Source organism: Mchenga conophoros, linkage group LG11 (assembly GCF_057382185.1).
Source record: "Mchenga conophoros isolate Kocher_MC1m ecotype Shallow Benthic linkage group LG11, M_conophoros_male_GT1.1, whole genome shotgun sequence".
Lineage (NCBI taxonomy): Eukaryota > Metazoa > Chordata > Actinopteri > Cichliformes > Cichlidae > Mchenga > Mchenga conophoros.
In genome coordinates, this window is record NC_140536.1 from 38,934,246 (window position 1) to 38,954,245 (window position 20,000).

Below are 20,000 nucleotides of genomic sequence, written 5' to 3' on the forward strand. Positions count from 1 at the left end.
CTCACACCAGCCACTGCCTGGGCAGTGGTCAGATTATGATCAGCTGCATGGGAGACCCGTCCGGTAACGCCAAAGGTTAGGCCATATCGCAAACCCTGCACGCCACCGCCCCTTTTGTTTGCTGAGAGGCAAATGGGACTCCAGAAGCCCATGGGTCAGGCCGGTCTTTGAGTTTAACTGCTCATCTTCACTCAGGTGGTTTTGTTCTTCTGGATGGTGAGACGTTCGAGGTGATCAGTAACTGGGAGCACCAAGGCGAGGCGGCGCCGTTCGGCTACGACTTTTGGTACCAGCCTCGGCACAATGTGATGATCAGCACCGAGTGGGGAGCGCCCAAAGCTCTGGTTAACGGTTTTAATCCAGCTCATGTCCAAGAAGGTGAGTAAGAGGAAGAGTCTGAACCTCCTCCCAGTGTCCCTCTTTGCTTCTTTCGTGTCCGTCTGTTCTGGACCCGGCTCTGGTCCCAGTAATCCTTATCAATATAAGTATCCATCAGCTGAGACACTTTGGGTTCTTGTTGTGTTGCAGGGCTCTATGGCAGCGCCCTGAATATCTGGGACTGGACCACCCACAAGAAGCTGCAGAGGCTTGATCTAGGAGAAGAGGGCGCCATTCCACTGGAGGTCCGGTTCCTCCATGAGCCGAGTGCCGCTGAGGGCTACGTGGGCTGTGCACTGAATTCAACCGTCTTCAGATTCTACAAAACGGCAGTGAGTGTGTGGTTCTGTTAAAGATGATCAGCTGATCTCTGCAGGCAATAAACGAGGAAGACGAGTTGGAAAAGCAAACTGTGGTGAACATTCAGCAGGTTTGAAGGTTAGACAGGTGCGACTCACCTGTGCTCCGGCACCAGCTGCTGGAACCACCCACCTCAGACAGCCGATGTTAGCATGCTAGCTGTTAGCGTGTTAGCATGCTGAAGCTAACATGCTTTCTGTGTCTCAGGAGGGGGACTGGGCCGCAGAGAAGGTCATCAGCATTCCTAGTAAGAAGGTGGAGGGATGGATGTTGCCCGAGATGCCAGGTGAGTGCAGTCATTTCCCTTTGATTGCAGTCTTTCACCTGTCTGACCACATCACCTGTCTGTCTGCGCAGGTCTCATCACAGACATCCTGATCTCACTGGATGACCGTTATCTGTACTTCAGTAACTGGCTGCATGGTGACATCAGACAATATGACATCACAGACCGCAGAAACCCACGGCTCGTCGGCCAGGTGTGGTTTTATCACCCTGTCGGGTGATGTCACTGAATATGTGGATCGTTAGCACAAGACCGCTTATCTGTCTGTCTCTTCCAGGTGTTCTTGGGAGGAAGCATTGTCAGGGACGGACCCATCAAAGTCCTGGAGGACCCAGAGAACCAGGAGCAGCCCCGCCCCTGCATCATAAAGGTATCACAAAGCAGAGAGGCAGGAAGCAGCACACCTGTCGCTCTGTAGAAGAACCGGTGTCTTCTTAGCCCCTGATAGAGTAACCATGGTTACACGATAACCCCAGGAGGGGGTACAGGTGTAGACTGCACCTGCAGAGACATAAATGGATTTAAATGTTCCTCATGCTGTACATCCGTCCCAACTGTTCTGTGTCTCACCTGTGTCCATCTCAGGGGAAGCGTATCGCTGGAAGTCCTCAGATGCTGCAGCTCAGTCTGGACGGGCGGCGCCTCTACATGACCACGTCTCTGTACAGCGGCTGGGACAAACAGTTTTACCCCGACATGATCAGGTGCGATCCTTGACCCCACAGGGGTTCCACCTCAGTCCACCTGGACCTATTTCATGACTCACAGGATGCTGCTGTGGTGCTCATGTGTGCACATGCTTATTACTGTGTCTGTCCTCAGGGAGGGATCAGTGATGATGCAGATCAATGTGGACACTGTGGATGGCGGTCTGGCCCTGAATGAGGACTTCCTGGTGGATTTTGGTAAAGAGCCCGACGGTCCGGTTCTGGCCCACGAGCTGCGGTACCCCGGCGGAGACTGTACCTCCGACATCTGGCTGTGAAGCCATGATCATCCTGAGCCTCAGAGTCCAAACACATTTGAGAACAGCTCAGGCAGGAGTCTGATCTCCATGTAACTTCTGGTGTCACCATCACGCATTAGAATAACTTTGTTGTCCATCACATCGGCCGCAGGAAAAAAAACATAAAGTGCAGCAGAGATCAGCACACACACATAAAGATAATCAATAACAGAATCAGATATAATCGGTGTTTCTGTACCAGAATCCATGAGGAGGAATTGAGCCTCAGCAGATGTGTCCATGTTTTGTTCATTATTCCAAACCTTCCTCACTGAGTCTCCATCCAGCCTGGGAAGAGCAGGTTAAAGGGCCATTATGCTTTATTCCACACTGCCATGTGTTTCAGGTCAACTTTGAACTTCCAAATTCAGGTGAAGCGCCACCCTCACGTCCTCCCTGCAGGTACAGCGCTCTGCTCACGCTGTTGAAAGCCAGCAGGACGGAAAATGCAGAATGCTCCTTAAATCGTTCCGGCTCAGGGGAAACTCCCAGAGTTTTACAGACTTCATCTTCACAACATCCGCCTTTCCCCGCTCGCTCTATTCCTACCTCATGAATCAGATCAGTGATTCAATCAACTGATCGATCAAACAGTGTCAGTCGAGGTATGCGCACAAACACCAGCAGGGATAGCTCTGAGGTACCCCTGAGCAAGGTACCAATAAAGTATACATTATTATTATTATTGTTATTATTATTATCATTATTATCATTATCGCGTGTTGAAGAAGAGCTGGGGCCCGTTCTTCGTACCTCGCTAAGTAGGTTAGCCGGATTAGATTGTTGACGATTTCGCGTGATCTTGGATCGTTCGGTTCCCCGAAGCTCATCCGGGACTTGCTGTCATAGCAACAGAGCCGTAAGCGTAAACCTGCTCGGGAGCAGGTTTACTTTATGTAAACAGGATTAGATCGCGGCCACGCAGGTATGTCCGCTTCATTTATACGAAAGCAACAGCGATATTCCACCACTGTTTCACCATAAATAAATAACATCAATGTAACTAAAGATAATGCAGCACTTGATCCTTTTATTGATGTCACACAGATACATACAGGTCATTTCCTAAAAAAGGGAAATGTACTATTAACATTCTATTACATGTATGTGATTATTACAGATGTAAGTCATATTTCAGAGTAGTAATTGTAAATTACTTCGTGTAATCAAGATGAGAGACCACGGCTATAAAAGCGAAGGTGGATTTGGGAAGCCTGTCGCAGCCATGTCCTGTCCGTATACGCGAGACACCCATTGCGGAAGGTGCAAGATTGATAAGGAGAGTCCTCAGAATTCAGCGTATATTGCGGGACAGACAGGATCCTTTAGCTCAGCGCGACAGTGTGCTCATAGAGAGATATCGACTTTCCCGTGAGGGTATTATTTACTTAACCAACTTGTTGACGAGGGGGTGCAGGACCACCACCTGTCTTTTTTTCCTCTGCCCTTTTCTTGGTTGCTGTTATGAACAAACTAACAGAGTATTACAGGCCAGTATTACCTTGCCAAGAGACGCAAAGCAATCTAAGAGATAAATATTACCATTCTGTAGAATACTCCTGTATTCCACTTTTACTTGTTCCCATGTTCTTGTGGGTCCTGTTGTGGCTCTAATGTGAAAGGGGATATAATATAACATATTATAATATAATATAATGCCATATGATATTGGACAATATAGTGTCATATGATAGATCTACCCTACCGCCTACTGGTGTTGGCCAGAGGGGCCGATGGCGCGATATGGCAGCCTGGCTACAACCGTAGCTGCCTCCACCAGTGTGTGAATGTGGGAGTGAATGAATAGTGGTATCGTAAAGCGCTTTGGGTGCCTTGGAAAGCGCTATATAAATCCAATCCATTATTATTATTATTATTAAATTACCTACGAGTTTGATTTGTCAGCAACTTCCTGCCAGCCCTCTCTCCTTGCTTTTGCAGCCTTTGCAGTGTTCTCTTGCGTTTTAATTAAACTCTGAAACTCCTGAAATCCCTCACTCATGAGTTCTTGCTCTGCTGCCGGAAAATACCGAGCACGCCCCTTGGACATTTTCGCCGACCAATCAGCGGGTTGCCGATCAATGTTTCTACTATCGATGCGTAGCCCCTTTTACGACACCCAGTGATGTCACATTCCTGCGTCCAGCTGTAGTAATCGTCAACAGCAGGTGTGTTCGGGGAACCGGATTAGCGAGCTCACGGTTAGCGCGATGATTTGATCTTGGATGTGTCATTTGATCTTGGATGTAGTAAGCGACGTACGAAGCACAGGGCCCCTGGATCACAGCAGCTTGTTTTTGTAATGCTCCTTTCAGCCACTAGAGGCTCCACTACCAGGTTAAACTCACCTGCTCTTCTGTCTGAGAGAAAATTCAACTCAGTAAACAAAAATCAGATCAAAGGCTTTTCTTGTTGAATCAATGACGTCTGTAAAATGTTCTTTAATGTTCACACGCCAGCTGAAATTAAAACTTTATCACAAAGATGCTGCGGCTTGTTTTTCTGTCTCAGCTTTGCTTTGCTGTTTGCAGATTATCTGTCTGTCAATTGATCGTCTCATCTGAGCACCAGCAGCTGCTGTAAACTTTTAGTTTCTCCTCTCTGTGATAAACTGCTGATAAATATGAGAGCTGACACTCTGATCACCTGTGAGACGCCAGAACACTCGGTGAAATAGATTGATTGTACACCCTATGGCCAGTGGGGGGCGCTGGTAGGGCCAACTGGACCTCAGCACCACTGTAACCTTTAAGCACTCCTTTGCACGCACACACACACACACACACAGCAGTGTACGGGTTTAACTTCACTGCAGTGAATGGCTGAGTGCAAAACGAGTTCACCTGAGAATCTTCAGGTGAGCCTGAGGAGCTGAGGACTGGAAGAAGAGACGGGGACTGCGAAACATCGAGGCTCACACCTTTTCATCTGAGCGGAGATGAAACAGCTTTGTGCTGCTGTGTGATGTTCATGAAAACATTTGAAGCTCTCTGAATAATAATTTAAATTTTTTTTTTTTTGCCTGTCCCGTTTGGCTCTTTTGCATCAGAATTGTTGTCTAAAGGCAAAGAAAGATGCCCAACGGATTTACTTTACCAACTGGACCGTCCCAGCCTTGCCGTAATGGTCCATTTGATTCACCTTTTATTGTTTATTTTATTTTCACTTGCTGAATACGGGACAGACTTGACTGGGGGAAAGAAGGGGAGAAAGAAAGAGGGAAAGAGAAACAGCTGAGAAGAGGGACGGGGGAGAAGGGCAAAAGACAAAAACCAACAGAACGGGCAGAAAAAAGAATGCATCTATCAATCACCTGGATCACCTGCTGAGAAAGAAAAAAGAAAACAAGCAGAAGAGAACAAGAGTAATAGAATAAACAACATCACAATGATATATGGGAATATGACAGTAAATACTAAATGTTAAACATTATTGTGCAGCACATAAGATCAACAGAACACAGTGTGCTTTGAGGTAGGAGCCAAAAAGGGTGTAGTTTGTGGGTGTGATCACCCGTGTGTACACCTGTGAGCATGGACGCGCTTGTTTTTTGTTTTTTAAAAGGTTCCTTCATGTAATGATCTGCTAGAGGGTGTGGGGGGGCCACAGCCCCGTCCTCCAGGGCATGAAGCAGGTATGGAGGAGATCAAAACTCCAGACATCCAGAGGCCCCCAGAACACAAGAGACCAAGGAAGACCAACAGAGGGGCAGCCGCACCACTGTCCCAGAAAGAGCTGAGGAGAGTCCCAGATGAGGGCTCACTCAGCAGCCGCCAAGGAGTGAGCCGGTGTGTACCTGGACGCCCATCCCCGGACACAAAGAACCACCAACGCACCGATGTCTGAGGGGGTCCGCCACTGGCAGGGGAAGTGGTGGTGGGGGGAGATAGGCCTCCAAACCTTGGAGGGCCTGAGATGTCCCCAGAGAGGTGGCGCCTGACACCCAACCTGACATATAGACACAGACATACAGGCACACACAGATACAAACATCCATTCCCACCCTCATGCTCTCATATGCACTCACTCCACACTCAACCAACGTGGAGACAGACATAAAGAGACGCTGTACACACGATCACACTCCCCAAGCGTACTCTACGAACCGGGTCTAGGTACCCTTGCCCCTGGAGGGGGGAACTGCACCCAGACCCAGGTGGTGTTTAAATTTTTTAACAGAGCGGAGGAGGCTGAGTCTTTGACGTCAGTTACGTGTTGAAACAGGGGCGATTCTAGGATCAGAGCTTTGGGGGTGCTGAGCACCCAGAGAGCTGCCCAGCCAGGCAAGATAAACCCCGTCTCTGTCAGTCCCTGCATCCTTAAACGTTGTCTCGAGTTGTCTCTGAATGTCTCCTTGGTGCATTTAAACCCCTGTTCCTCCCTGTCCTCATCGTCTGTTGTCTTCGTCTCCATTATCAGTCATCATAATTTTACCATCTCTGTGCAAGTCTGCAAATTTCTTTATTAAATCATAAGATTCTTAAATTCATCAAGTCTCTCTGTGCCTGGGTCCGAGTCACAAAACATGACATCACTGTTTTGCACATTTGAACACAATTTAATCCACATTTGTGAAAGAAAAGAAAAACACTTTTTTGAAAAGTCTGTAACAAAACCATCAAATCTGATAAAGGTTATTTAAATGCTGCTAAAGAAGAATGGATTGGAATAGAAAACATACATATGCTAACCTTAGTTACTGGGAGAATAATGAATGATGCTCATAGTGAGTAAGAAGTAAACTGAGTGCATTTTTTGGACAGAGATTCACTTTTAAAGTGTGTGTGTAATATAATACAGACACATAAAAAACGCTCCCAAAACAGAATAAATTATTACAAAATATTAATAAAAACTATAAAAATGGAGGCAACTTTGCTGTGGTAGAATGAATAAAATGTATGAAAAAATCTTTACTGCAGATGCTAATTTTACTAATTTAATAAGACTAATTTTGTGTTGTAAGATTTATGACTTTCATGCTTTCATGGTGGTGCTTGGGAGAGCTTGACCTTTTATCAGGTGGTCCACACTGTAACAAGTGTGAGAAACAATGATAAGTGTGTGTGTGCTTTTGGAAAACATTTAAAGCTGCTGTACAGAATCTTTGAAACAAGCTTAAAACGTTTTTAGAAACAGAGCATCTGCTTCTCTTTACAGCTGCTCGCTCCACCAGGGCTGTTTGGCTCTTTCTGATAGTGAGCACATGTGATGCACGTACTGCGGCAGTCATGCAGACAACTGGACGGTCCAAAGGTTGGCCGACCTGTTACTGGCTGAGGTTTTAGTAGAGTTGTGGCTGAACCACATACAAATATATCATTAATTTTAATCTCCCCGATCAATGATAATGTTATGTTGGAATGTTGTTAAAGAGGCTCAAAGTGTTTCAGCCCAGTTTGTTTAGCAGATTCTGTTTAGCAGCTTTAATACAGGGAGGACACAACTTCCAGACTGTGAGTAAAATCAGGTTTTTTCTCTTTGTCGGTTTAACAGTTTCTGCCTGTCACTGCTCCCTGTCTGTTTGCTTACCTGGTTCTTCCTGACCTTGTACTTTCTCCTCACGTTCCCTCTTTGAACTGACAATCGAACACAAATAGATTAAATTAGATGAAAAATTACATTAATATGAAAAAAATACTATTAAGATCACTAATGAAAAAGTCCTCGCAGTGTACTTTCAATCAAAAGGCAAATAACCAAACCACACGAACATCTAATAAAAGATATAAATATTGAAACACTGATCCAACATTATTCTTGATTGAGGGATCATTTGATTTTACACTTTTATCTGAATGTGGCTCTTTTTTTTGAAAAAAGACTTCCTTATATCCATTATGAACCTGGCTGTCTGCACACACACACACACACACACACACACACACACACACACACACACACACACACACACACACACAACAGGAGTTATAAGGTTAATGGGCATCCAGTCAGTTAGTATCCATTTCAAACAGGACAGTGGTAACAACAGCAGGCTGCAGACAATTTTAAGTTTTAGGTTTTAAACAGGCTGTATACATTTCAATGGGAGCAACAGGGCGGTCAAATGTTGCTGATTTTACTACAGAGCAGGACGGATTGTAGGGCAGCAAACATTGTAAGAAAACATGTTTCCAACACTGCAGGTTACCTGGTGTAATGTTTTTCAGCTAAAAAGAAACATGTTCTGACTCCTACCAACTATATAAAGAGTAACTGAAGGTTAAATGCAGCTAATATGTCCTGTTTTAAGCCAGGCACTTACGCCTCTGCTCCGCTGCGTCTCAGCCACCATCGCTCTGGCAGCAACGGCGCTAGAGCCAGAGCAGGGGAGAGCTGGAACAAACCATTTTATCTATATTTTTGTTGTTAAAATGTAACGTCTCAAACAAGTACAGTACTGTATGCTTTTTATATTTTTAGTAGTGTGTCACACAAACAGCAAATATTGTCAAAAAAAAAAAAGAAATGCTTAAGGTGCTTAAGCACCCCCAAAAATGGGCTAAAATCGGCACTGTGTTGAAATGACCCTGCTGGGGGGATTTCTGTGATGGTTTGAGGCGCTGCAATGGCCGTTCACCGCCTCAGGGGGCGCTGCTCAGACACGGTGAGAGAACCGAGGAGCGCAGAGGAAGAAGAGAAGCAGCGGCTGAGACGATGGCCGGACTCTATCAATGGACCCGAGCTGGACTTAAAACATAATTTCACGCGCACTGAGCCATCACCAGGTAAGAAGAGCTTACCTGGGAACACCTGGACATGTTAGCACACCGGTTGGGCTCACCTGTCCCCGCACCGCTACTAATGTTAGCTTAGCACGGAGCTTTAAAAGGGGACTGCGCGCAGGCAGCAACAGTTGGCCTGCTAATGCTAAGCTAAGCTAGGCTAATAGGCTGCAGCTAATAGAGCCGCTCGGTCAGCTGACTAACGGCCTGGTGACGGTCAGCTGACTAGAGGACCAAAGCAAATATGGGGAACAGCGGCCTCAGAGCTAGAATAGGGTCAGTGGGACAGCTGACGGTCAGCCATCAAATGGCCTGTTAGTTTAATGCCAGGCTAACAGCTGATTTCTGGTCCCGATGACCTCTGACCCCGGGAGGTCACGCCTGTACAGCTCAAGTGGTCTGAGGTGGGGCTACAAAGATAAACGTGTGGGTGTTTTGAAGGTGTCTCACCTGACTTGAAACCAGTTCAACGCACTCAGGTTGCCCCTATCAGGCCCCTGACGTCATCAGTCACAGGGGCGTGGTTATCAAACTGAGCGGACAGGGGTTGTCAAACTTACAACACACACACCTGTCCTGGTGACTCACTCCGCTTTTTTATTATTTCTTCTCTGTAAATCACCTGTTAATGATTGATCACGTGCAGACTTCGCCCCTCATGTGAATGCCTGGCCAGATTTATTGATGATGTGAGGAGCGCACCTCCCAGGGATCAGGGACACAAACCACACCCACCCCAGCATCACACCTGCTGTGTGACTGAGCTTGTTTTATAGAGGGCAGTCTCTCTGATCAATAACTGATTATTTGATATGGCTGAAGCTCAGAGACTTGCTCAGGTGCGCTCTCACCTGTAACTGTTTCAGACAGTCTCTCTCCTCGGCTGTGACGTGAGCGAGCTGCACGCTTCCTGTGGTCGGCGAGTGTAGACGTAGACAGAAAATAGTTCCTCCTGCTCAGAGGAAGGTTTGTTATGTCTTTGTTGAGCAGCAGAGCAGTGATTGATTGATCCTGATTGGGATCTGTTTTACTCTGACGCTGAAAAGCAAAGATCTGCAAATTAGCACTTCCTGTTTCGTAATGCATGATCAATCAGCAGATTGATCAGTTGATGATGTTGTCTGATGGTTGTGAACATGCCGTCATTCCTGTGACCGGTGCCTAGCTCGCCACACAACCCCCCCTCGCCGCTGACTCATTGACCAATCAGCTAAACTGACAACACACAGCCTGACCTTTGACCTCTCTGTCTTTCAGTGCCAGAGGGTGGAGCTAACTGGCAGCCATGATGGAGGATGCTGAGCTGGATCTTTCCCCCGCTCACTCGGATCAGAACAGCCCCTCGCCCTCCATCTCCTCCTCGCCCTCGCTGTCTCTTCCCTCCACGCCGTCCTCTTCCTGCGGCCCCCCACAGGCTACTACCCCTCCCCTGGGCGTGATCAACGAGGGAGTGGCTGAGCTCAGCCTGGTGATTGATGCCGAGGTAGCCCAGCGGGCGTGTCAGGAAGTGCTGCAGAAGGTGAAGCTGCGTCAGGTGGATTCCGACAGCACCTTATCACAGAGCGAGGAGGGACCAGATGCGCCGCCGTCCGACCCAGAGGGCCCGGCGCCAGGCTCAGTCAAGAGCGCGCGGCGGCGGCAGAGACACAACCCCTCCAAACAGTCGTGGCTGCTGCGCCTGTTCGAGTCCAAGCTGTTTGACGTCTCCATGGCGATCTCCTACCTGCACAACTCTAAGGAGCCTGGCGTGCAGGCCTACATCGGTAACCGCCTGTTCAGCTTCCCGCACGAGGAGGTCGACTTCTACCTGCCGCAGCTGCTCAACATGTACATCCACATGGACGAGGACGTCGGTGACGCCATCAAACCCTATGTGGTGGGTGTGGCCAGGCGTTACGGGGCGTTTGTTGGTGGATGGTAACGGTGTCGTTTGGTTTCTAAGCTTCTCTGAGCGTCTCCTACTGAGTCAGGTGACCACCAGGTGGGGTGTAGCGTTAACCAAATCTTGTCCTAAACTCAGAGCTGCCAGTGCTCCGAGTGCAGTGAGCGTCGAAACTGCGGGACAGACTGAGTGCTGTACCTTAGATTACTGTACCTTAGATTACCGTACTTTAGTTTACCGTACCTTAGATTACTGTACATTAGATTACTGTACCTTAGATTACTGTACCTTAGATTACCGTACTTTAGATTACCGTACATTTGATTACTGTACCCCTTGGGGCGATCGTGGCTCAAGAGTTGGGAGTTCGTCTTGTAATCGGAAGGTTGCCGGTTCGAGCCCCGGCTTGGACAGTCTCGGTCGTTGTGTCCTTGGGCGAGACACTTCACCCGTCGCCTACTGGTGGTGGTCAGAGGGCCCGGTGGCGCCAGTGTCCGGCAGCCTCGCCTCTGTCAGTGCGCCCCAGGGTGGCTGTGGCTGCAATGTAGCTGCCATCACCAGTGTGTGAATGTGTGTGTGAATGGGTGGATGACTGGATATGTAAAGCGCTTTGGGGTCCTTAGGGATGAGTAAAGCGCTATATAAATACAGGCCATTTACCATTTACCATTTAGATTACTGTACATCAGATTACTGTACATTTGATTACTGTACATTTGATTACTGTACCTTAGATTACCGTACATTAGATTACCGTACATTAGATTACCGTACATTAGATTACTGTACCTTAGATTACCGTACTTTAGATTACCGTACATTAGATTACTGTACCTTAGATTACTGTACCTTAGATTACTGTACATTCGATTACCGTACATTCGATTACTGTACATTCGATTACTGTACCTTAGATTACCGTACCTTAGATTACCGTACCTTCGATTACCGTACCTTCGATTACCGTACCTTAGATTACTGTACATTAGATTACTGTACATTAGATTACCGTACATTAGATTACCGTACATTAGATTACTGTACCTTAGATTACTGTACCTTAGATTACGTGAGATGACTTGTTTTCGTGTCAGTTCTGGTAGACCTGAGGCGCCCCACAGCATGGAGGCGTTCAGCCTCTGCGCCGATGGCCAGGTGACGCTCTGACTGTGGACCAGAACCTGAACGGCACCTGTACCTCACGTTACTGATCACTCACGTTATCAATGCTGTCGATAGATTCTGTATTCCTGCATGGAGGAAACCACGCAGCGTGTTCAGACCAAACATGGCATTTCACCCGTGGAAGGAGGCGGGACCATGTCCATGAAGGCAGGAAATTGTTAAAGTGCTACCCAATCGTTACAGCTGATCACCTGTAGTCAGAAACGGAGGTGGTGCCAAGTGCTGCCGTGTGATTCGCTCTAGGCAGACAGACCAGAAAAGTAAATCTTTAAATCTGAACTCCGAGGTGAAACTTGCCGTTTTGTCTGAACACGCAATCAGAGCAGGGGTTAAAGGTCGATCAGCTGACTGCTTCCTGTGTCCTGCAGGTGCATCGTTGCAGGCAGAGCATCTCCTTCAGCCTGCAGTGTGCCTGGTTGCTCGGCGCTTACTCGTCCGACATGCACATTTCCACGCAGCGCCACTCCCGGGGAACCAAGCTGAGGAAGCTCATCCTGTCCGACGAACTGAAGCCCGCCGGGCCGCGGGTCCGCAGGGACCCCCTCGCCCTGACGCCGTTCTGTCCCGCGGCGCCGCCCACCGTCAGCCCCGGGCCCCTGGGAGGAGATCACAGCCTATCGCCCACAAAGAGGACGCATCAACGCTCCAAGTCGGACGCCACGGTCAGCATCAGCCTGAGCAGCAACCTGAAGAGGACGGCGAGCAATCCGAAGGTGGAAAGCAGCCAAGACGAGGTAACAGCCCGCCCTTGGAGGGTGCAGTTAACCCACCAAGGGAGTTTTCCTAGAACACCCTGGCTGCCGATCACTCGCCGCAGCTGGTGGTTCTTTATCTATCAACCGGCTTTTACCGGGTTTTTGATCAGGTTTTGAAGTGAAACGAGTCAGGTGATCGTGCCCTGTGGGAGGTATCTGCAGGTCAGAGTTCATTTGTTCAAACAAATTTCAGCTCTTAACCTCCTATGACCCAAAGTCTCTCATGGCGTGCATTTTTAATCCCTCTTTGCTATTTGAGCTGATTGGGACCCGACAAATGTAGAAACAAAGAATGATCTTTTTACCCTCCGAGAGCAAAATGTAGCATTGTGGTCTAGACAACCCAAAATGTCCACAGATGTGGACCCAGGTCCTAGGAGGTTTCAACAAACAGGAAGCACTCCATCACTGGCCAATCAATGAGCAGATTAGAGACCGGGGCTCCATGTGGCCGAGGACCTGGAGCCAATCGATGTGAAACATCTGGAATCATCCAAACAAACAAACATCCGATCAGTTCAATTCAGCTTTATTTATATAAGAACAGAACCACAGACGCCTCGCAGTGCTTTGTGATGACAAGGATGATGAGGGAGGTTACTCCGTGGAAACATGGCAGCCTGCAGTGTGTCTGCACATGGTGAACATTCAGTTTAAGAGATGAGGTGACGCACCAGGGCGACTCAGGGTGCGGTCTGTTAGACACCAGCGGCGGTACGGATGCTGTCTCCGCCCACTTTTACTGTAACGGTGAGGCAGCCACAGGCGTTTAACACCAGCTGAGCTCAGGTTGTAGCTCGTGCGTGTAAAGTGATAAAGGCTCGTCACGGGCCCAGGCAGCGCCGATTTCTGAACGCATCAGGCCGCTGAAGGTTAAACCTCCAGGACAGGTGAGCTTAGAGCGAGCACACCTGTACATGACTCTGACCTCCCGTCCTCTGACCCTCAGGACTGCAGCTCCAGCTCCGACAGTCTGGAGTTCGATTCCCGTCCCGTAAGTTCAGCTGCTTCCTGTTCTGAGCTCCAGGTGCATTGTGGGAAATGAAGTGTGTGGGCTCCTATTCTGGTTCTGGTTCAGTCACAGACGTGTGCTCAAGCAATGACACGTGAGTCACGTCTGCGGACTCGGGCTGTACTCCAATCGGGATCTGATCGTCCTCGTGATTCCATCGTTTGTGTGTCAGGTTTGTCTCCACTCACTGCCAGTACTCGGATACACTGATACTTGGATACAGAAAAGGTTTGCTCACAGATGTGAACAGTCTGAGACTTTTGTGAAACTTTGATGTTAACGGAGAGACAGAACGTAAAAGCACGCATCCGTCCTCGGTGGAGAACGCCTTGGTCAGCTGGCTCATATCTCCGGAGGATTCTGGGCTCCTCTCTGCAGAAACTCTGTAGGAGCTTCAGCTCCCTCTACAGAGTTCCTGCAGGGCGGAGGTTGGCAGCTCGGACTCCGCGTGACCCTGATGTGCTTCTTTCTTAGCCCCTGCTTTGTTTTGGGACCTTTCTTCAGCCGTGCTCAGGTTTTCCCGTGTGTGGTCCCATCTGTCGGCTCAGATTTTCCCCCGCCGTGCCTGACGGTGGGGTCGGTCTTTACTGGGTCATGCTCTTTGGGTTTGGGTTTAGAAGCTTTCAGCTGCCTTCAGATCATTGACAGGCTCCTCCCACCGATGGTCTCGTGTCCCCTTCAGGCTGCGATCATGTGACCCACTGTGATCTGTGGGAGGCGGGCTGGTTATAAGGATCAGTTTGTAACTTTTGTGTTTTTCTGGGTTTTGTTGGTCAATTTTGTGTCTCCGTTAAAACAAAAGTGCCCTAAAAACGAGACTGTTCACTTCAGCGAGCAGACTGAACACTTGAGGCGGGGTCAGGTGATTGTGACCTCGGCCTTCATGTTTGAGCTCGCTCGCTTTATCTGAACCTGACACACAAACATCAAACCTTCACCTCTCTCTCTCTCGCTCTGAGTTGGTCTGCTGTGACAGGCAGAGCCGTAAGCCCCTCCCCCTCGCCCTCTGACTGTGTGTGTCTCGCCTGCAGCCGGTGCGCCTGGCCCCTCAGAGGGAGTTCATCAAGTCTCTGATGGGCATCGGGAAGCGTCTCGCCACGCTGCCCACCAAAGAGCAGAAGACGCAGCGTTTGATCTCCGAGCTGTCGCTGCTCAACCACAAGCTGCCGGCCCGCGTATGGCTGCCGACCTCCGCCTTCGACCACCACGTGGTGCGAGTGCCGCACACTCAGGCCGTGGTGCTCAACTCTAAAGACAAGGTGAGAGTTCACAGCGCCGCCCGCGGAAGGCTGACCGCCGGCGGCAGCCCAGGTGAAACGCCTGTCAGATAACGTCCTGTTACCCATGACCTCATCAGTCATGTGACCTATATCCTCCCCTCAGGCGCCGTACCTGATCTATGTGGAGGTTCTGGAGTGTGAGAACTTTGAGACGTCCAGCGTTCCCATTCGGATCCCAGAGAACCGGATCAGGAGCACGCGTTCTGTGGAGAACCTGCCAGACTGCGGCATGACGCCGGAACAGCGAGCCGGCAGCTTCTCGGTCGTTCCGAACTATGACAACGACGACGAGGCGTGGTCCGTGGACGACATCGGAGAGCTGCAGGTGGAGGTGAGCATGTGATGTCATAGCCCGGTAGTGAGGTGGTTCCAGAACATGCTGCGACGCAGACGGAGGTGAGGTCTGTGTGATGGCACCGTTACCTGTTATTTGACCTTTGACCTCAGACGCTGTCATGTCACAGCTTCATTAATGATCAGTGAAAAACACGAGTCAGAGCACGCTGCTGCACGCCACACACAACGGTAATAAAGATGGCCGTCACCTTTCTGGGGCGGCATGCGGAAGCTCTCGCCGTCGTCTTGTTCAGCCGCAGCTCTTTCTCTGACACTGTTAGGAATCTGGGTGTGCTACTTGACAGCTCATTTAAACTTGATAAACAAGTGTCTGCTGTCATCAGATCCAGTTTTTACCAACTTCGCCTTATTTCTAAGGCCAAACACTACATCCCGCACAATGACCTGGAAAAGCTCATCCATGCCTTTGTAACGTCAAGGCTAGATTACTGTAATTCACTTTATTATGGTCTCCACTCTACCCTTCTACATAGATTACAGACAGTCCAGAATGCCGCTGCACGCATTCTAACTAAAACTAAGAAGTTTGCTCACATCACTCCCGTCCTTGCTGATCTGCACTGGTTGCCTGTGAAATTTCGTATTCAATTTAAAATTCTGTTGCTTACTTTTAAAATTACTAATAACACAGGACCAAGCTATCTTAAGGAACTCTTAAACTCATATGCTCCTGCGAGGGCTTCAAGATCTTCCTCACAGTTATTGTTGGTTCAGCCCAGATCTCGTTTGAAGTCTAGAGGTGATCGAGCGTTTGCTCTAGCTGCACCTGAGCTGTGGAATAATCTCCCGATTGGCATCCGGGCGTCTGACTCTATTCAATCTTTTAAATCACGGCTTAAAACATATCTGTTTGAACTTGCTTTTTCTACCAGTTAAATCCTGGCCTTGTTTGCAGTGAGTTATTCTATTAATTTTTCTGTTTGTCTTGCGTTGTCTATGTTCTCTATCACTGTGTTTGATGGTACAGCTTTACTTTGCTATAGCTATGTGCTATAGTTTACTCTTATTAGTGGTTTTTACCTGTGAACATAATTCCACACTTATATGACTCTGATGTTATAATGTTAATTGTTTTATTCTTTTATTCTTTTATGTAAAGCACTTTGGCATGCCCTTGGCTTTTAAATGTGCTCTATAAATAAAGATTGTTGTTGTTGTTGTTGTTGATCCCAGTACTCGAAGGTTAGCAGCTCAGTCTGCAGAGCAGTTTCCTCGTGGAGACACTGACCACTCCTCCTTCTGTCCCCCCCCCACCCACACACCCACTCTTCATGCTCCTCCCCCTGCAGCTCCCGGAGACTCACACCAACAGCTGTGATAACATCAGCCAGTTCTCGGTGGACAGCATCACCAGCCTGGAGAGCAAAGAGCCCGTGTTCATCGCCGCCGGAGACATCAGGTCAGAGTACACACGGTACTCACACGTACAGAAATATGTTTCCCTCAGTTTACCTGACTCAGACGCAGCGCACCGAGTTAGTACAGCTGCAGGAATGATGCTGTGTGTTTCAGGCGGCGTCTCTCAGAGCAGCTCGCCCAGGCCCCCACCACCTTCAAACGGGACCCTGAGGACCCGTCGGCGGTGGCGTTGAAGGAGCCGTGGGAGGAGAAAGTCAGGTGGGTGCGTCCTAAGGTTTACTGAGCGCGTGCAGTGTGCTCTGGAGATGGTGTTGGTGACGATGACTCCCCGTGCGTCTCCTACAGGAGGATCAGGGAGGGCTCTCCGTACGGACACCTGCCCACCTGGAGGCTCCTGTCTGTCATTGTAAAGTGTGGAGACGACCTGCGGCAGGAGCTGCTCGCTTTCCAGGTGCTGCGGCAGCTGCAGGTAACACCACCTCATCACACGACCTCACACCTGTCCCTCCACCCTTCTTCTTCTCATCATCTCCTCTCTGTGTCATGTGACGGCGCCGCGGACGGCGCGTGCAGTCGATCTGGGAGCAGGAGCGCGTGCCGCTGTGGATCAAGCCGTATAAGATCCTGGTGCTGTCGGCGGACAGCGGCATGATCGAGCCCGTGGTGAACGCCGTGTCACTGCACCAGGTGAAGAAGCAGAGTCAGCTGTCGCTGCTCGACTACTTCCTGCAGGAGCACGGCACGCCCACCACCGAGGCCTTTCTCACGGCGCAGAGGAACTTCGTGCAGAGCTGCGCCGGCTACAGCCTCATCTGCTACCTGCTGCAGGTCAAAGACAGGTGAGTCTGTGACATCTTCGCGCCTGTGTACGCTGTCCAAGCGCCGCGCTAAATGTGCTCCTCCCTTCTCACAGGCACAATGGGAACATCCTGCTGGACGCCGAAGGCCACATCATCCACATCGACTTCGGCTTCATCCTGTCCAGCTCGCCCAGAAACCTCGGCTTTGAGACGTCCGCCTTCAAGCTCACCGCGGAGTTTGTGGACGTGAGTACAGCCAGGGGGCGGGGCTTCCTGTTAGAGGAGGAGGGCTGAGGGAGGCTTCAGTGGGAGGTTTGAGCCCTTGGTGTGATATGTCAGGTTGTTTTTAACCCTGAGCCTCGTCTGTCAGGTGATGGGCGGGCCTGATGGCGACATGTTTAACTACTACAAGATGCTGATGCTCCAGGGCCTGATCGCAGCCAGGAAGCACATGGAGCGCGTGCTGCAGATTGTGGAGATCATGCAGCAAGGTGAGTTGCCACAGCTCCTCCTGGTGGCGGTTCCCTGCCCCACAGCACTAACTCCGCCCTCTGTGCCCCCAGGCTCCCAGCTGCCCTGCTTCCACGGCTCGAGCACCATGCGCGCCCTGAAGGAGCGCTTCCACATGAGCCTGACGGAGGAGCAGCTGCAGCTGCTCATCGATCAGCTGGTGGACGGCTCCATGAGGTCGCTCACCACCAAACTTTACGACGGCTTCCAGTACCTCACCAACGGCATCATGTGACCGCTGTACAGACTGAGGAGCTCTTACGGCTCCGCCCCCCTCCTTTATTTTATTCCAGGTTCTTTTTGTTGTCTCGTCTTCTCCAGGAGTTCAGCTTCCTCTTCGTCTCGTTATGTTTGTCCTCTTCGGTTTTCGTTTTTTTTTTCTCTTCCATATGTGGACTGATTGGTTGCTCCCGGGACTCTGAGCCAATGAGAGAGCAGCCCACTTTTAGTTGTGACCTGTGAACTGTGATCAGAGTGGCGCCGTTTCCTGTTTTACCTGTCACGGAGTTTCTTTGAGCCAATTAAAACCAGTCGCTGTTCACCTTTAGCTCCGCCTCCTCTGATCTGATCACATGGTTTCCTTTACTTTGTTTCTGCACACAGTGAGCTGACATCATCCTGTCATATTTCCTCCTACATCAGCTGCTACAGAGAGAGATTTTCAGATCAAAGCAGGAAGTTGTCTGGATTTTAGAAATAAAAGTTTCAGATTTTCTTTGAAGGTGTTTTATTTTTCTGACTCGTACACAAAGGTGGAGAACGTTTATTCAACAGAATCCACAGGTTTGATGCGTGACCTCAGCTGGTGTTCCTGTGGGAATCTACACAACTTCATCCACCCCCAGCAGGTTCTCGAGCTCAGAGTCGACCTGATGGGTCTGAGGTCTGATTTGATTTAAACTTCAGTTTTGGTCTTTAAGAGTCCGTAACGATCAGTGGTTGATTATTCTGACTGTAGAGCAACTGCAGAAATCTTTGATTAATAATTAGTGACCAATCTGTGTGTGTGTGAGAGAACGAACACTTGGACTGTGAGTGTAAAGTGTTTTGTAGCGTTCCACATTCACACAGGATGTGCAGCAGTGTTCAGTCAGAGCTCAGGTCGGTGAAAACTGCACGCACGCACGCACGCACACACAGACACACACACACACACACACACTCGGGATTTAATCTTTTTTGATCCACTTCAACTCTGAGTCTGAGTTGCCGTGGTAACAGATTCTGAACTCCTGCTGGCTACCAGGTGTTCTCTGACTCCTCCCCTCCTGCTGCACCTGAAACAGCTGACTGACTCAGTGATTGATTATCAGCTCAGATCGGTAGTCTCCATCTGTAATCTGATTACATTTAGGGCATCATCACTTTCAATCACTGCAGTCGGATCAGCGATCGTTGCTGCTCCCCGATCGCAGCTTTTCTGTGACAGGAACCTTCATCCGGCCCAACACAGCAGACCTGATCAATCTATCACAGATTCGCTCCGTCCTGTCGCGTCGATTTAAAATCAAATCAGCTTCACGGAGTCGACGTTTATCCTTCGGCGTTGACGAAGCTCATTCAGGACGTTCTGAAAGCGGCTCCATTCATAAAAACAGCCTCCTCGAATAAAAACATTAAAATAGGTTCAATAGGCCTCAATTTAATTTAAAAATGACATCACAAAGCACAGGGCGAGGGGCGGGGCTAACACCTAGACAGGTCACCAGTTTGTACCTCCTCTTTTCCTTCACCGCGATGACGTTTTGATTGAAGGAAGAAGGAGACCCCTGCACTGAGACGTGAACGACCTGAAGCTCGTCTCCAGTGTAACCATGTGACGCCATGATGAAACTACAATGTGCAGAAAATGAACTACAAAACATGGCCGCCGCGTGCGCTAACCCCGCTGTTTGATCGAGGTCATGACGGCAGACGTGGCTGCGTGTCTCTTATAAACCACAGCACGTGGTTAGATCAACAACATTACAATAACGCGCCCTGTTTATTAAACAAGGCGAGTAAAGAGAATCCAGCTTCTTTCCCTCTGTTTCCCTGCAGGGATCCAGAGGAGGATTTCAGTGAGTGCAGTAAAATCCTCCGTCCTCGCTGATCCCAGCTTACAC

The 20,000-nt window shown here is 49.3% G+C and overlaps 2 protein-coding genes across 8 annotated transcripts in view; both read left to right on the forward strand.

Annotated features, from left to right (window-relative positions):
- The window catches only part of selenbp1 (selenium binding protein 1), an 11,897-nt gene extending 7,382 nt beyond the window's left edge, over positions 1 to 4,515 (forward strand). For 4 of the 5 annotated variants that reach the window (XM_085292947.1, XM_085292944.1, XM_085292945.1 and 1 more), the window contains 8 exons: positions 1 to 75; positions 196 to 378; positions 529 to 710; positions 946 to 1,024; positions 1,096 to 1,217; positions 1,302 to 1,394; positions 1,610 to 1,728; positions 1,847 to 4,515. The exon at positions 1 to 75 is cut by the window's left edge and continues 46 nt beyond it. In XM_085292947.1, coding sequence (XP_085149073.1) covers positions 1 to 75; positions 196 to 378; positions 529 to 710; positions 946 to 1,024; positions 1,096 to 1,217; positions 1,302 to 1,394; positions 1,610 to 1,728; positions 1,847 to 2,009 — 1,016 coding nt within the window. In that variant the 3' untranslated portion in view covers positions 2,010 to 4,515. The remainder of the gene's footprint in view (positions 76 to 195; positions 379 to 528; positions 711 to 945; positions 1,025 to 1,095; positions 1,218 to 1,301; positions 1,395 to 1,609; positions 1,729 to 1,846) is intronic. The other variant, XM_085292946.1, reaches the window with a different exon arrangement.
- Positions 4,516 to 8,600: 4,085 nt separating this feature from the next.
- pi4kb (phosphatidylinositol 4-kinase, catalytic, beta) lies at positions 8,601 to 18,616 on the forward strand. 3 transcript variants are annotated; one of them, XM_085292951.1, is made up of 13 exons: positions 8,601 to 8,758; positions 10,013 to 10,631; positions 12,191 to 12,556; positions 13,527 to 13,571; positions 14,621 to 14,848; positions 14,973 to 15,200; positions 16,516 to 16,625; positions 16,739 to 16,843; positions 16,931 to 17,054; positions 17,159 to 17,424; positions 17,499 to 17,631; positions 17,756 to 17,876; positions 17,949 to 18,616. In XM_085292951.1, exons 2-13 carry the CDS (start codon positions 10,041 to 10,043, stop codon positions 18,128 to 18,130), a joined length of 2,499 nt encoding a protein of 832 aa, XP_085149077.1. In that variant the 5' UTR covers positions 8,601 to 8,758; positions 10,013 to 10,040; the 3' UTR covers positions 18,131 to 18,616. The 3 variants fall into 3 exon arrangements, with proteins under 3 accessions (XP_085149077.1, XP_085149076.1, XP_085149078.1); XM_085292950.1 differs by having other exon boundaries at positions 17,756 to 18,616; XM_085292952.1 differs by lacking the exon at positions 13,527 to 13,571.
- The last annotated feature ends 1,384 nt before the right edge of the window (positions 18,617 to 20,000 follow it).

Excerpts from the sequence above, each read along its gene's own strand:
- pi4kb (XM_085292950.1), top strand. The coding sequence starts at position 10,041 with ATGATGGAGGATGCTGAGCTGGATCTTTCCCCCGCTCACTCGGATCAG. Across the intron at positions 12,557-13,526 it reads TGGAAAGCAGCCAAGACGAG|GACTGCAGCTCCAGCTCCGA; the intron begins GTAACAGCCCGC and ends TCTGACCCTCAG. Across the intron at positions 14,849-14,972 it reads TGCTCAACTCTAAAGACAAG|GCGCCGTACCTGATCTATGT; the intron begins GTGAGAGTTCAC and ends TCCTCCCCTCAG.